Genomic DNA, 16,123 nt, shown 5'->3' on the forward strand with positions numbered 1-16,123 from the left:
CAACTGTTTTCTTGGCTTATGCTTGTGTAGTCAGTTTTTAACACAGTGCCTGGCAAATGTAAAGATCTTAAATGCTCTATCTCCCTTCTCATTGGGGTATTACTATTTACTGACCTAATTTCAGCTTTATTAAATGAAAGAATGAAGGAATTATTAAATGCCTTCATGTACAAAGCACCGTGCTATCACTTTTCTGCATGGGCCAATCAAGTAAAGTTGTTGGACGGTCAATTTGTTAAGTACCCACCATGTATGCTTAATACTATATGCTAAGCTTTGGGGATATAAAGATAAATTTAAAAAAACAACAGTTCCTGCTCTCAAGGAGCTCATAGTCTAATGAGAGAGACAATATATATGTTACCAAGACAACAAGCTTAAGACAATGCATGTCCTAGAGGCAAGCAGTTCAATACTGTAAATGAACAATCTGATATATTTTTAAGATTTTTAAAATTAATATTCACATCTAGACTTCCTCGTTCCTTTTAAATAAATTTGTCCAGAACTGAGAGGTGAAGCAAGAAAGGTAGTAGTAACCATGTTAGAGAAAAAAAAGACAGGGACCTAGTATGTATGTAGCTAAGTAGCAGGATAAAGTAATTAGCTAGCTAGAACAGTGCCTTGTACATATTAGGTTCTTAATAAATGATTGCTGGGGGGCATCTAGGTGGTGCAGTGGATAAAGCACCAGTCCTGGATTCAGGAGGACTTGAGTTCAAAAGCACCGGCCCTGGATTCAGGAAGACCTGAGTTCAAATCCAGCCTCAGACACTTAACACTTACTAGCTGTGTGACCCTGGGCAAGTCACTTAAACTCTCATTGCCCCATTAAAAAAAAGAAAAGAAAAGAAAAAGAATAAATGATTGCTGGCTTGACATGAGTAGATAGCTATACATACAGTGTCATATTAATGAGATTGGGATATGCTCCCATAGAACATAATAGTTTTGTTTCTTTTTCTTATTTCTAAATTTATATTAATCAAGAATTAGTTTTCACTGACTTTTTTTTTCTTTAAGTTCTGTTCTAATTGATCATGGAATTAATGAAGTCTGACTGGAAAAACATACATTTTGACCAGTTCTAATACAGATGCTAGATTTAAGCTGTTTTCCCAGTTCCTTCCCACTTGACCTCCAAGAATGTGTTTTTTATTCATTTTCTTTATACATTCATTAAGTTATGCTCCCCACTGCATATGGAATTACTTAAATGACTTGAAATTTAATTCAGGAAACATTTATTAGACACTTGACAGTGTCATGTGCATTGAGTAGTGGTTGCTTTTTGATGAGCTTCCGCACCATCCTTTACTGGTTTTTCTCTTGATCCATAGAACATATTTCCCAAATGCCTAAGCCAGGCTTAAAGTTGGAGTCTGTGGCTATGGAACAAAGCAGATACTAACTTTCCTATTTATATTTGTGTAAACTTTGTACTATTACTGGAGATCATATTTCTTTTCTTTTTAAATTTTTTTTTTGGAGGGGGTGGGGCTGGGCAATGAGGGTTATGACTTGCCCAGGGTCACAAAGCTAGTAAGTATCAAGTGTCTGTGCTCAGATTTAAATTCAGGTCCTCCTAAATCCAGGGCTGGTGCTTTATCCACTGCACCACCTAGCTGCCCCCAGGATATCATATTTCTTTAGCAATTTTCTTTCAAAAATATATGCCACCTTAAAGCACACAGGTTTGTGAGAAAATGATTATTAATAATGGAAACCCAGAGATCAGTCCTTTCTCTCCCCAGTCCCCAAGCCAGAAAGTCCAGTTCTCCTAGTAGGGGAAAAACCCAAAGGAACAAAAGAAATGGAGATGGATTCTTTTGTCTAGCTAAGTGAAGGATCACACCTAAATAATGAACTTTGCCTTGGGCAACTTGAGTGAGGGTCTTCCCTTATATCATCTGTAGGGTTCATTTTAATTTAGACCACCCTCAAGTCATGTCAACCAATGGAATTGAATAATGCTAACCAATTAGCTTTGATCCATGTATAAGACCCACATCTGTCAAAAGAGAATAAAAGCCTTGGCCATGCCATGGTCTTTCTCTTGGCTCTTTAGGCTTTTGGCTCTCTCTCCGGACAAGCATTCTTGGCTTGGCCCTCCCTCTTAGGACAATGTAAATCTGAAGGTCTGAGACCATTAGAAGTTAGGGAGACACATGTTCGATTCCTTATTGGTATATATAATATCATTTAATAACAACTGCTTACTAAAAAAAAAAATAATAAAAACTGCTTACTGTCCAAACTGGTTCAATAGCAACTAAATAGCTAATAAAAAACAGTTTTAGCCTACTAATTTTGAAAAATACAGGGCTAATATACAGGAAAAATACTTAGCATAGACATAGTTTAAAAAAAAATAGAAACTGTACCTTCAATCAACAGCTCTTGTCCATGACTACCAAGTAGTGTGCGAGAGAGGAATGGGGCAAAGTCTACAAATATTTCACGAAGAAGAGGGGCAACTTTTTCTAAAGCTCTTTCAAGTTTTGCAGTGATGCTGTTGAAAATAAGATATGAAAACTAATTAACACAAGTAATTGCAAACAGTAATGATGTTCATTCATGTCATTCTTTAAAATGTGCAATTTGCTTTCCATTTATTGTATCATTCAAGCTTCACAATATGATGATGATATGATATAAATATCAAGGTATTGATATAAATATTATCTCTATTTTCAAAATGAGAAAACTAAGGATCACAGAGGTAAAGTGACTTGCCCAAGGTTCCATAAATGCCAAATATCAGGTGGTAGGATTTGAACCCAAATGTTCCTGCCTCCAAACCCAACACTACACCCACTATATGACATTACTAACCTTAGTTTTTAAATTATTTTTTTCCCCAAAAAGGTTATCAAAGCACATTTCTCCACCCAATGGACTGGAGACCAATATCAAGAAAGCTAATGATGAGAAACAAAATAGTTTTTCATAGAGAAAGAAGAATACCTAAAATATATGCATCAAAGCAAAGTAGACTTCTGCATATTCCAAGGCTATATAAGTAAGAATGGCTATAAGAGTAGACATTAGTATCTCTAACCTGAGAAGGCTATAACACCGTCATAACTAAAAGTTCCATATGAAATGGGTTTCGATTTCTAGTGGGGGATTAGAAATGGATGATTGCTATAACCACAATGCCTCTACCTTTGAATCATATGATAAAACATTCTGTATACCAAAAGGCCTATAAAACTGTGCATACTCTTTGATCCAGTAATACCACTGCTAGGTTTATATCCCAAAGACATCCCCCAAAAGTGAAAACGACCTATCTGTACAAACATATTTATAGCAGCTCTTTTTATGGTTGACTAAGAATTGGAAATTGTGGGAATATCCATCAACTGGGAAATGGCTAAATAAGCTGTGGTATATGATTGTGATGGAATATTATTGTGCTATAAGAAATGACAAGCAGGATGATTTCAGAAAGGCCTGGAAAGACTTGTATGAACTGATGTATAGTGAAGTGAACAGAACCAGGAGAGTGTTGCACACAGTGACAGCAGTAATGTTTGATGAAAAACTGTAAATCACTTAGCTGTTCTCAGCAATGCAATGATCTGAAACAATCTCAAAGGACTAATAATGAAGCATACTATCCAATTCCAAAAAAAGAAATGATATTGATTGATATTTTCTTCATTATTTTTTGTGCCTCTTTTACCAAACTGGGGATTCTTTTTTTCATTATTTTCTTACATCACTGTCATTTCCTTTGCCCATTATCCTTCTACCTCTCTTATTTGATTTTTAAAATCATTTTTTACACTTTCTAGGAATTCTTGTTGGGCTTGTATTCAATTCACATTTTTCTTTGAGGCTTTAGTTGTAGCAGTTTTGATATTGTTGTCTACTTTTGAATTTGTATCTTGATCTTTCCTGTCACCATAGTAACTCTTTATTGTCAGTTTTGTTTTTGTTTTGTTGTTTGCTGACTTTTTTCGTATTTTTCTTCATTTTTAACTTTACATTAAAGTTGGGCTGTCCTGCTGTGGTGAAGGGGCCACTATCCCAACTTTTTAGGTTTTTCATGCTGCTGTTTTCAGAGCTAATTCTGTATTTCTCATGGTATGATCTAAGGAGAAGTGTGGTCACTGCTCTCCTGGGCTATGCTCTGGTCTTTAGTCAGGAAAAGACCTTGTTTCCTTGAAGCCACAAGCACTTCTCTTGGCCCTGGAAATGTGACCAAGTACCCAGCTTTCCTGCAGCCTCAATCACTAGTGCTGCTTTCTGTCTTGGAATTGTGATCAAGGTCCCTGCTCCTCTTCAGCTGCAAGTGCTCCTTTACACCCCAGGACTGCAACCTGGACCTGCAGATAGGCAATGCAAAAGGGTCTTCCAGTCAGTACCAGCAAAGGGTCCACTGTATTTTCTTTTGGACCACTTGTCTGACCCCCCTACCCCCACCCCCACCCTGTATCAGTGGGCTGAGAGTTGTGGAAAGTGCTGCTAATGGTTGTGTAGCCACCACTAAGGCCTATTGCACACACTACAGAAGAACGTGCATTGTGTTACAGGTCACCTTCCACTACAGTGAGACAGATCTTCCATGCCAACCTTCTAAGTCATCTTGAACTGGAAAATTGTTTCACTTGACCTTTATTTTGGTTTTGTCACTCCAGAATTAAATTTGAGGAATTATTTTAAAGTTGTTTGGAGGGAAATATGGAAGGATTCAGTTGAGTTCCTCTTTCTACTCTGCCATCTTGGTTCCAAACTCTTTGTTACAAAAGTTTTAATCTCAGGTTGCTTTTCCTTAATACATAATATAATCCTAGACTCTTTCTCCCTCCATCAGTTGTTTTAAATAAATGTCACTTTTAGTTAATCTATTGTTTTCAATTATCTACATTTCTGCTTTTGAATGAAGACAATCAAGCTTGGATTATATAATTAGTCAAGTAGAATGAACCAAGTCTTTGAGCATATGTACCTATATGTAGTAGGCTGCCTAGGAAGGGATAAAGAACATTTTGGAACATGAATTTTTTTTAATTAATAAACATTTTTATATAAAGTTTTGAGTTCCAAATTCTTTTCCTCCTTCCCTCCCCTGTCCCCATAGGCAACAAGCAATCAGAGATGGGTTATATATGTGCAATTATGTAAAACATTACTATATTGATAATTTTGCATAAGAAAACTCAAAAGGAAATAAAAAGTGAAAAATAGCATACGAAATAGGATTACAATCAAGAAACACCTATCCAGCAAAAGTAAGGATAATCCTTCAGTGGGAAAAATGGATATTTAAGGAGTTTTGAGCATTCCTGATGAAAAGACCACAGTGAACAGAAAATCTGACTTGTAAGTTGCCTTTTTTTTTTTCAAGTGAGGCAATTGGGGTTAAGTGACTTGCCCAGGGTCACACAGCTAGTAAGTGTTAAGTGTCTGAGGTCGGGTTTGAACTCAGGTACTCCTGACTCCAGGGCCAGTGCTCTATCTACTGCGCCACCTAGCTGCCCAAATCTGACTTGTAAATAAAAGACTTGGGAATCATAAAAATGTAAATAGGAAAGAGAATCATAAAGGATTCAATAAAGTTAAACTGCTTATATTCTTATATGGAAAGATAATAATTATAATTCCTAAGAATTTTATCATTACCAGGGCAGTTAGACAGAATATACACAAGTGCACACACTTGTGAGAGCTAGTTATGATGGGATGATTTAAAAAAACTAAGGGGTGAGATAGAGATGCACTGGGAGAAAGGGGGAGAGAAAGAACAGGGAAAATTAACTCACATAAAAGAGGTATAAAAGAAAAAGTTTCTACAATGGAATGGAATATGGAGGTTAAAGAGGTGGACAATGCTTAAATCTTAATCTCATTGTTATTAGCTCAAAGAGAAAATAACATACATACTCAGTTGCATATTTTAGACTACAGCAAAACAGATGGGGAAGAAGACAAAGGAAGGTAGGGGGAATGATAGAAGTGAGAGTGGGTTAAAGGAAGCAGTAGTCAGAAGCAAAACAGACTTTTGAGGAGGGACAAGGGGAAAAGAGAGAAAAATAACACACATACACACAAATAGGATGGTGGGAAGTACACATGCCCGTGAATGTGAATGGGATGAACTCACCCATAACATGGAAGTAGACAGCAGACTGGCTTATAAATCAGAATGTAACAATATTTTGTTTGCAAGAAACATACTTTAAACAGAGAGACACACAGAGTAAGGGGCTGAAGCTTTGGGTGAGGCAAAGGGGGAAAAAAGGAACAGAGTCTCAGAGTCTCAGGAAAGTTATTTTGGTAGCTCTATAGAATATTGACTGAAAGGGAAGGGACTGAAAGTAGAGAACTAATTAAGTAGTTAGCAAAACTCTAGAAAAGAAGTAATGAGGAACTGAATTAAAGTGTTAACCATGTTAGTAGAGAGAAGGGTACCGATACAAAGAGTTTTTTTGGAGGAAAAATTGACAAGACATAAATAAAGGCTAATTGGATATGACAGTGAATGAAAATGAAGAATTAAGAATATTTCCAAGGTTGTGAAACTGGATGAACAGAATTGGAATGTGAAGAACAGAGGTGGGTTTAAAGGGTAAAAATGATTTCTGTTTTGCACATGTTCAATTTCAGAAATCTTTGGGATATCCATTTGGAAATATACAATAAGTAGTTGTCAATGCTGAACCACAAAGTGGTTCTTGGATGGGGAGGAAGGGGAGAAGCCTAGCACAAAGGCTGAATATGCATCCACATTTGGGGTAGAACACAGTTAAAAATAGAGCAAAAGAGACTGAGAATTGTTCAGACAGACAAGGAGAACCAAGAAAGAGCAATATCTGTACTTAATTGTTTCTCAGTTGTATCATACCTAAACCCCCGGCTGTTTATCTTTGGCTGCTCCAATTAGTACTGCTTCAGGGTGGGAAATAGAGCTAAAATTCTAGAATTACAAAACTAGAAGAAACCTCAAAGACTATTTACTTTAATCTTCCCTTAAACCATGAATCTGTTTCCTTATCAAAGCAAAGGGGGATTCAAGGCAATAAGCCCTATGACTAATAAAGTAATAGAGTACTTGTGAAGGTATGGATTAAAAGTTGAAGGCCTTTTAACGTTTTGGGGATTGATACATGCAATATAACATATCCTCAAACAGGAGAATTTGTTCAAATTATTATTCAAAAGAGACTGACCTAAAAATCTACACAGGAAAATGAAAAAGATGAAATGTCTATTGTCCAGACAATGACATGCATTGTAAGACCATTTAGTACATCTTTGATAGGTATTGAAGAAGCACAAGGTGCTGAGCCAAACCTTTGCCTCTCCATTCTTCTAGGTTGCCTTCCTATCAGGGAAAATTCTCTCTAATCCATCTTCCATACATCACTCCCCTATTAAAGAAGCTTCAGGGGCACCTAGGTGGTGCAGTAGATAGAGTACTGGCCCTGGAGTCAGGAGGACCTGAGTTCAAATCCGGACTCAGACACTTAACACGTACTAGCTGTGTGACCCTGGGCAAGTCACTTAAACCCAATTGCGAAGAAAGAAGAAGAAGGAGGAGGAGAAGGAGGAGGAGAAGGAGAAGGAGAAGGAGAAGCAGCTTCAGTGACTCCCTAATGCTTCAATGATAAAATATACAATCAGATGGCATTAAAGGCCTTTATCAATCTGATTGAAAATTATTTTTCTAGCTTAATTTTAAATTATTCTCTCATGCATTCTGTAGTCTATCTAAACAGGCCTACTGGTAGTCCAGAAAATGAAACATTATCTTCCAAAAGTGAGAACTAGGCAAAAAAAAAAAGTGAAATAGTTAGACCCATTACTTAAATATATATATATATATATTTATGTATGTATATATATATATATGTTATTATATGGAGGATTGCACAAAGTAAAAACAAAAAGAAAGACTGATTATTATCTATTAAAATTGTCCATTAACAGAGGAAAGGGTGGTGGTTATGTGAGCAAATAGAAGGGGATAAATGGGAAATGTGGAAGGAGAATAAACAAGACTTGTCAACTAAATTGAAAGGGGGAAAGGGGGAGAGGGAGGAAAGAAGACTGAAGGATGATTTCAAGATTATAAATAGGTAGGTAAAAATGGTGGTACTCTTAAAATTTTCTTTAGTTTTTTATGTACTTATTTTTAGCATTCTTTTAAAAAAAATTAAGTTTCAAATTCCCTTTCTTCCATGATCAAGAAGGCAATCAATGATACCCACTATACAAATGTAGTCATGCAAAACATATTTCTAAGTGAGATATGTTGCCCCCCCCCCAAAAAAAAGCCCAAGGGAAAAAAAATGTATGCTTCAATATGCATTCAGATTCTATCACTTCTTTCACTGGAGATGGAAAGCTTTTTACATCAAAAGTCCTTTGGAATTGTCTTGGATCATTGTATTGATGAGAATAGATCACAATTGATCACTACACAATTACTGTTAGCATGTACAATAGTCTCTTGGTAATGTTCCCTTCACTTTGCATCAGTTCATGTAAGTCTTCCTAGGTTTTTCTGAAACCATCCCACTTGTCATTTCTTAGAGCACAATAGGATCCCATTATAATCACATACCACAATTTGTTCACTAGTTCCCAAATTGATGGGTATCCCCTCAACATTCAATTCTTTGCCACCACAAAAAGAGCTATCATTTTTTTTATGCATTTAGGTTCTTTTTACTTTTCTTTGATCTCTTTGTGATACAGACCCAGTAGTGGTATTGCTGGGTCAAAAATTATGCACAGCTTTATAGCTCATTGGGCATAGTTCCAAATTGGTCTCCAGAATGGTTGGATCACTTCACAACTCCACCAATGGTGCATTAGTGTCTCTATTTTTCCACATCCCCTCTAACATGCAATATTTTCCTTTCCTGTTATGGTAACCAGTCTGATAGGGTGTGAGTTAGTTGGTAAATGGTGGTGCTCTTAATAGAATTAAGGAAATTATTAAGATTAGCAATTTTAAAGGGAGATTAATCCCCTGATTTTAGATGAAGACTGACAAGGCATGGTAATCAGAACAGGACAACAAAAGATTTAAGGGTAAAGGATAGTGCATAGCACACTTATCACCCTTAAATCTCCTCTATCTCTAGCCATAGTAATAAAAATAAACTTCCAGAAGGAGCATTTCAATAATTTGTTCTGTGAACTATATCACCATCCTTGTGACCAAAAGTACATTGCATAGCGACTACTTTTCTGTATGTATTGCATTTCCCACTAGAATATAATAAACTCCTTAAGGGCAGTGAAAGCCATAGTTTTGTATTTGTAAACCCAGGATTTAACACAGTAACTAAAACAAAGTACTTAATAAATGACTTTCCACTCCATCCATTTCCTTCATTCATACATTTATTCGCTCATTCTAGAGCTATCTGTAAAAGGACAATGAGGACCAAAAAAAAAAAGATGATGATGTAGTAGGAGAGCAGGAAAGGAGAGAGAAATTGAAGCACCCAGGGAAGAAAAATATTAGGTTTAATAGAAGTAAAAGAAGAAAGAAAGCACCCACAAACATTTACTAAATTTCTATCCTATACCAGAATACTATGCTAGGCACTGAGATAAGAAAGACAAAAATGAACAGGTTCCTACTCCCAAAGAATTTAAATTCTTGAGGGAGACAACACGTATACATGTTAGTATTTACAGAAGAAATACAAAATAGGATCATATCAGTATACATTTATATCTAGAAGGGTATATATAAACCTTATAAGACATTCATTCCAATATTCTCAATTTACAAATGAGGAACTAAAACCAAGAGATTAAGTTTCTTTCCCAAGGTCACAGAGCTACTAAATGAGACAGTATTTTAATCTAGAACTTTGTGACTCCAAGTACCTACAGCAGCCCTCTACCCACTAAACCACACTGCAATTAACAAAATAGTTAAATACAAATTAAGGAGAGAGGACACTAGAAGTAGGGGAAAGGAGTATTTTTGTAAATGAAAGGTTTTTATGTCAAGGCTGGTACTTGAGCTGTCATCTGGAAAAAAAGGAGGAGTTAAGGGGAAGGGTGGTGGTAAAAGAGAAGAGTACATTTCAGGGATGACCAGTACAAAGGCACAGATAAAGAAAATGGAATACAATATAGAAGGAACAGAGTAATCAGGACCTTAGATTGGAGAAAGGAGAATAATTTGCACAATGATGCTGGAAAGATTTGTTGGGGATAGTTTGTGAAGGGCTTTAACAATCAGAGAGGTTTATGTTAGAATGTCACTCCCATTCCTTTCTCATTTAGTTCAATACCTGACTCAAAATCTTTCTCTCCTCCCTAACTCTTGCGTTCTTACCAGGGGACTATAATATACATATAGATTCTTCTTTAAATATCCCAATCATTCAATTTCTCAACCTACTTATTTCATGCCCTGGCAATCCTCATTATCTATTCATTTCCACTTTACCGTAGCCATACACAAATGGTCATACAAGTGATCTTGCTACCACCCCAAAATGTACCCCTTCTATGTTCTAGAATTCTGAAATTCCCCTATCCAAACATAATCTATTAGCTTTCGACCTTTCTCTGCCTTTCCTTACTAAAATTCTACTGTTTGCTCACACCATGACTCCTCAGTTTTCTTCCTGGCCAATTTCTCTTGCACTAGCCATTCTCTCCTGCTTTCTCTATCTTAGCCCTGGGTTAACCAATTCATCTCTACACCTTCTCTCTGGAATCCACAGACCCCTTATCATTTCTCTGATAGCACCCTGCCAAGCCTCAGCTTTGGATCACTCCCACTTCCATTCTCTACCTCACACATGTGCTACTGAGTGAACATGAAGAAAATCACACAGTTCTAAGGCCACTACAAATTTGTTACACAACCTCAACTGGGGCTTCACTGTTGATAGGCAATACTACCATAACTTCCTTCTCAATTTACTATACTACTTTCCATAGGAGCTCTTCCAAACTTTTTCATTCCTCCTCCTACCTCCCTTGGGTTTCATTCCCCAAACACTCTCAGCTAAGAATCTTTTCTCAAATTTTACAGAAAAATGCAGGATATTCACCACAAGCTCCCTCTTCTTTATACCATATAGACAGACAGATGATGTAGATATAATATATATGTTATGTATATATACCTTCTGCCACTATATATTCAGCCCTGTCTCACTGAGATGGCCTTATTCCTTACCAAATCTAACCCCTCTAATTGTTCAAGCAATGAAGATTTGTTCAAATAATGATTTTATTTAACTCCAAAAATAGCATCTATTTTATCCACCAAATTGATCAAATGTTAAACAATAGCAAAATACTGGCTTATTATCCCAGGACCATTTCTATCTGCACTCCACTGAACAAGATAAAACCAGAAATGTTTCTATAATAGTTTATACCAATAACAATGGGTCAGTCAAACTAAGGCAGCAACAGAAAGATTAACAGTTAATTACTAAAAAGGAGGAAAAGGATCAATAAACATTCGCACAACAGTTTATGTAATGTTAAGTATAAAAGAATGTCAGCCAGAAAGTGATATGTCCCAGGGACATGGTCTATCTGAACCCCAATGGAAAAAAAAAAAAGAGAGATGATAATGTAAAATACTTGGAAAGGTTTAAATTGATAGCATTTATTAGCTCATATCAACCCAGTGAGATAGGTACTATAGACATTATTATCCCTATATTACAGATGAGAAAACTGAAGTTTAGTGAATATAAAATGTATAAGCAATATTGCAAATTTATCAGTTTTTGATTTAGAACTCCTCTCGACAAAAAGTTAATTCTGTTTCTGTTTAGAATACTGTAAAAACTGTGGGCTCCAGTTCTAATAAGCTCCCTTATAGTTATGTCTATTCATAAAATTAAGTATACATTGTTTTTTTTTTGTCTGTTAAAAGCTAACCTGGGGCAATTCTACAAAGTGCTTAGTAAAATACTTCTTTGGTAGAAGCCACAACAAAGATATGCTGCAATGTTTTAAATTTAATTTGGTGCTACAGTGGTTTGAGAAAATGCTTCTATTGGTTGCAGCTGCCTTGTGTTACTCTGAATGTTTTCACTACAACTGTTTCAACTCTGCATAGCAATAAATGTAACTGACTTATAACAGAAAATTGAGCACTATAGTGAAGGAATATTGTTGCAGTAGGTTAGAAAATAAATAATAAATGCATCTTGGAACAAAAAAACTGTACAATTTAGAAGAACAATCTTACAACTAGAAATAACTTCAGGGATAATTATATCCAAAACATACCAAGTAGTAATCACTTCTAGGAGATTTCATACCACACACTACTGGTTATAAGGCTGTGGACAGAGGAGTTAACCATATACCCATGGGGGCATATAAAATTTAGAACCGAAAGGGGGGCAGCGAGGTGGCACAGTGGATAAAGCACTGGCCCTGGATTCAGAAGAATCTGAGTTCAAATCCAACCTCAGACACTTGACACTTACTAGCTGTGTGACCCTGGGCAAGTCACTTAACCCTCATTGCCCCGCCAAAGAAAAAAAAAAAGAACTGAAAGGGACCTTCACGGTCACTTACTCCAATCCACTCATTTTACAAAGGAAAAAAATTGATGCCTAGAGAGGTTAGGTGACTTAAAATTTGTGCAGGTGGTAAAGAACAAAATCTGAATTCAAATCCAGATCTTCTGATTCCAAATTAAGTATTCTGTTCACTGAACCACACTAAAATTTTTTGTTATGGAAAAAATTGGTACAACTAATGAACTCCAATACAAGTAGAATAAGCAATTTCCTGACCTTATATAATATGGCCAAAAGAACTATTTAAGAAATGTTATTAGTATTAATTATGTAACATTTGTTTATAAAACATTTTATAATGTTTTAATAATTATGTTTTATAACCACTAAGGAATATGTAATACCTTCAGTGCATATTGAGGAACCTAATATATAGAAAGGTTAGGTGAAATGTTCAAATAAACAAAGAGGAAAAGATGAAGTTAAGATGCTGGCTTATACAAAAAAGCCTATATACTAAAATAATTTATTAAAAATAAAAATGACCAGCTAGGAGTTTTATCAATGAAATGACAATCACCTGGTGTAACTCTTCCCCCCCCCCAACTGAATTGACTACTTACACAGGATTAATTGTGTCTAAATGCCTGTATTATGTTAACACAATTTCAGAATTTGTAACACAGCATTACCAAAGTAATATAACTTATTTTGGTTGTAATCACTAAACAGCAACAAAATTGCTAATAAAAATGCATTCATTTTATTCAATTCAATATTTAAAATTAAAATCTGACTTTTATTTTTCCTCCATGCCTTTTGAATGGATTTACTAACCAACATAAAACCTTTAAATGTCATGTATGCTCAAAGAAATCAGATAAGGTTACCAGGAAATTAAAAAATGGAAGCTAAATACTATCCGTCTTTGTTCAAGAAGAAGTTTACTGCCTTTATATGGTATGCTGAATTCCAAATAAACATGTTTCAGGTTTTATTGAATTTAATGCATCTCTAGGGATGTCCCCAGATAACCGTAAAAGCTTCCTGGAGTGCATGTTTGGGAATTAGTAATTGCTTGTTTTGCAGAAATGGAAGGAAACTAAAATGTAAATGGAGCTAAGGAAGAGAAGAAGACTGAAGAGGAAAAACTTAATTTCCAATTAACATATCAAATGAAACTCCACAAAAATTACTAAGCTGAAATTTAGGTAGGACTTCCAAAATACTGTGCAACAAAATGATACATAACAAAATAAATACAAACCATAAAGTTGATGATGTCAGAAATTTCTATAGCAAATGTAAAAAGTGAAATAGATGTAGTATCAAAAAGGCTTAATTTATTTTTGTCTACTACTAGTTTCTAATAAGATTTTGGAAGAGAATAATTATAGAAATCTCAGTTAATATTTTGGACTTTTTTTTTTAAGTGAGGCAATTGGGGTTAAGTGACTTGCCTAGGGTCACACAGCTAGTAAGTGTTAAGTGTCTGAGGCAGGATTTGAACTCAGGTACTCCTGACTCCAGGGCTGGTGCTCTATCCACTGCACCACCTAGCTGCCCAATTTTGGACTCTTTTAAAGATCTCAACTGGTAAGTAACTTGGAAAATTTATGATTCTCTAATTTCAATCTGAGAAAATGTTAAACTTAAATAGATTGTCTATAAGCTTTAGTATGTTTGAAAATTGCTGAATTTTTTTCTTACTAAATGTATGTGTGTATATGTGTGCATGCATATTCAAATATGTGTCATCAAAGAAATGAAGGATACAAAAAAAGATGGGTGAGTCACATGACAACAGTGAGGGATAAAAGATGGAAAAACGACAGCCAAAGTGTTCCCCTGGTATGCTTACAATGTCCGGAGAAATTGAAGAAAAGCATCCAGCATGGTGAGTGGAACCGCTGTAGATAACTTATAGTAGTAGTCTGTTGTTGGTTGTCCTTCATTCTAGAGGAGGACCATGACAGATGTTGTGACTTACAATGAATTGGATTTAAGTGAGGAAGGGTTATGCAAAGCCATCAGTCTCTCTGCTCCAGAGCCATCTGTGTTCAGTGGCAAGATATATTATCAGGATGAATGAAGATGACCCTGGATGTATAAGGCAATTGGGGTGAAGTGACTTGTCCAAGGTCAAACAGTTGATAAGTATCTGAGGCCGCATTTGAACTTGGGTCTTCCTTACTTCAGGGCCAGTGCTCTAGCCACTGTGCCACCCAGCTGCCCAGGACTTAGATAAGAGTCATACAGGATAGTGAGGCTTAGTTGTTTATAAGGATTTCCAAATGGATAAAATCACAGATACATTTGATTGAGTATATGTCTGAAATAAAAATTTTCCATCTTACTGGGAGGATTTTTGATAGCATAATATTGGTAACTAAAAATAAAATGCTAATTATAGACCTAAATGTTAGAATTGACTTGAAATATTAAATTCACCTCCAGGAACAGAACTGAATAACATTCTTTGCCATATACAAGTTAACAAAATTAAAGAGGTTTATCCATAGCTAAAACCTAAACACAAATTAGGAAATTTGGCAATAAACATGAAAATACATAGCCTTATCATTGATATTTTAGTCATATAAAAACAATTATGATATACTCTGATGTTTATCTTACTTCACTGTATAATTTAGGCATCATCATTTAAAAGAAACTTACAGTAATGATTGTCAGGAACACATTTTGATTTAGAGCAAGTATACAGTGCCAATGTGCGAAGCCATCCAGTACTTAAAAAATTCTGAGTGTTGGTGCTTTTATTTTTATATATGTGTATTATTTGTATGTTAAGTATAATTGTGTAAATGTTTGTGAATATATGTAGGAAGGTATAATACAAAAATAGCTAGTATTTACATAGCACTTCAGAGTATACAAAGCATTTCAATATATATCACTTGATACTCACAAACCCCCCAGGCAGCATGTACCACCCCCATTTTACAGATAAAGAAATTGAGGCATAAAGCAGTTAGGTGACTTAACCAGGGTAAAATACCTAGTACTTGTTTGATTCAGGATTCAAACTCAGGTTTATCTGACTCCAAGTTTAATACTGTGGCAACTAGCTACCTATATAATATAAATATACGAATGGATATATATATATATATATATATATATATATATATATACACACACACACACACACATATATACATATATATATCGATGTATTTTCATGTATAGATGAGAATGTATATATTTATACGTGTGAATCAGTGTGCACGTGGTAAATTCCTAATTATCAGTGTCTGCAGTTTCCATCACCGAATTACTAGGTGAGTATAGCTTCTTGAGACAATAAGCTTTCCTACAGTCAGGAAGTGCATGCTCAATGATTACAAACTTGTTTTGATACAAAGTTTACCAAAAAATTGATTAAGACAAAAATATTTTTAAAAACCAAGCAGCTAAGTGGCAAAGTGGATAAAGCACCGGCCCTGGATTCAGGAAGACCTGACTTCAAATCTGGCCTCAGACACTTGACACTTATTAGCTGTGTGTCCCTGGGCAAGTCACTTAACCTCTATTGCCCTGCAAAAAACTAAAACAAAACAAAACAAAAAACCAAGCTATAGCAAATACAATGAGTTTTGGTCATCTATTTGGAATTA

The 16,123-nt window shown here is 35.4% G+C and overlaps 1 protein-coding gene across 6 annotated transcripts in view; it reads right to left on the reverse strand.

Annotated features, from left to right (window-relative positions):
• Positions 1 to 16,123, reverse strand: part of NBEA (neurobeachin) — a 764,716-nt gene that overhangs the window by 443,435 nt on the left and 305,158 nt on the right. For all 6 annotated transcript variants that reach the window (XM_043991721.1, XM_043991715.1, XM_043991718.1 and 3 more), the window contains one exon: positions 2,385 to 2,512. In XM_043991721.1, coding sequence (XP_043847656.1) covers positions 2,385 to 2,512 — 128 coding nt within the window. The remainder of the gene's footprint in view (positions 1 to 2,384; positions 2,513 to 16,123) is intronic.

This window comes from Dromiciops gliroides, chromosome 3, assembly GCF_019393635.1.
Source record: "Dromiciops gliroides isolate mDroGli1 chromosome 3, mDroGli1.pri, whole genome shotgun sequence".
NCBI lineage: Eukaryota > Metazoa > Chordata > Mammalia > Microbiotheria > Microbiotheriidae > Dromiciops > Dromiciops gliroides.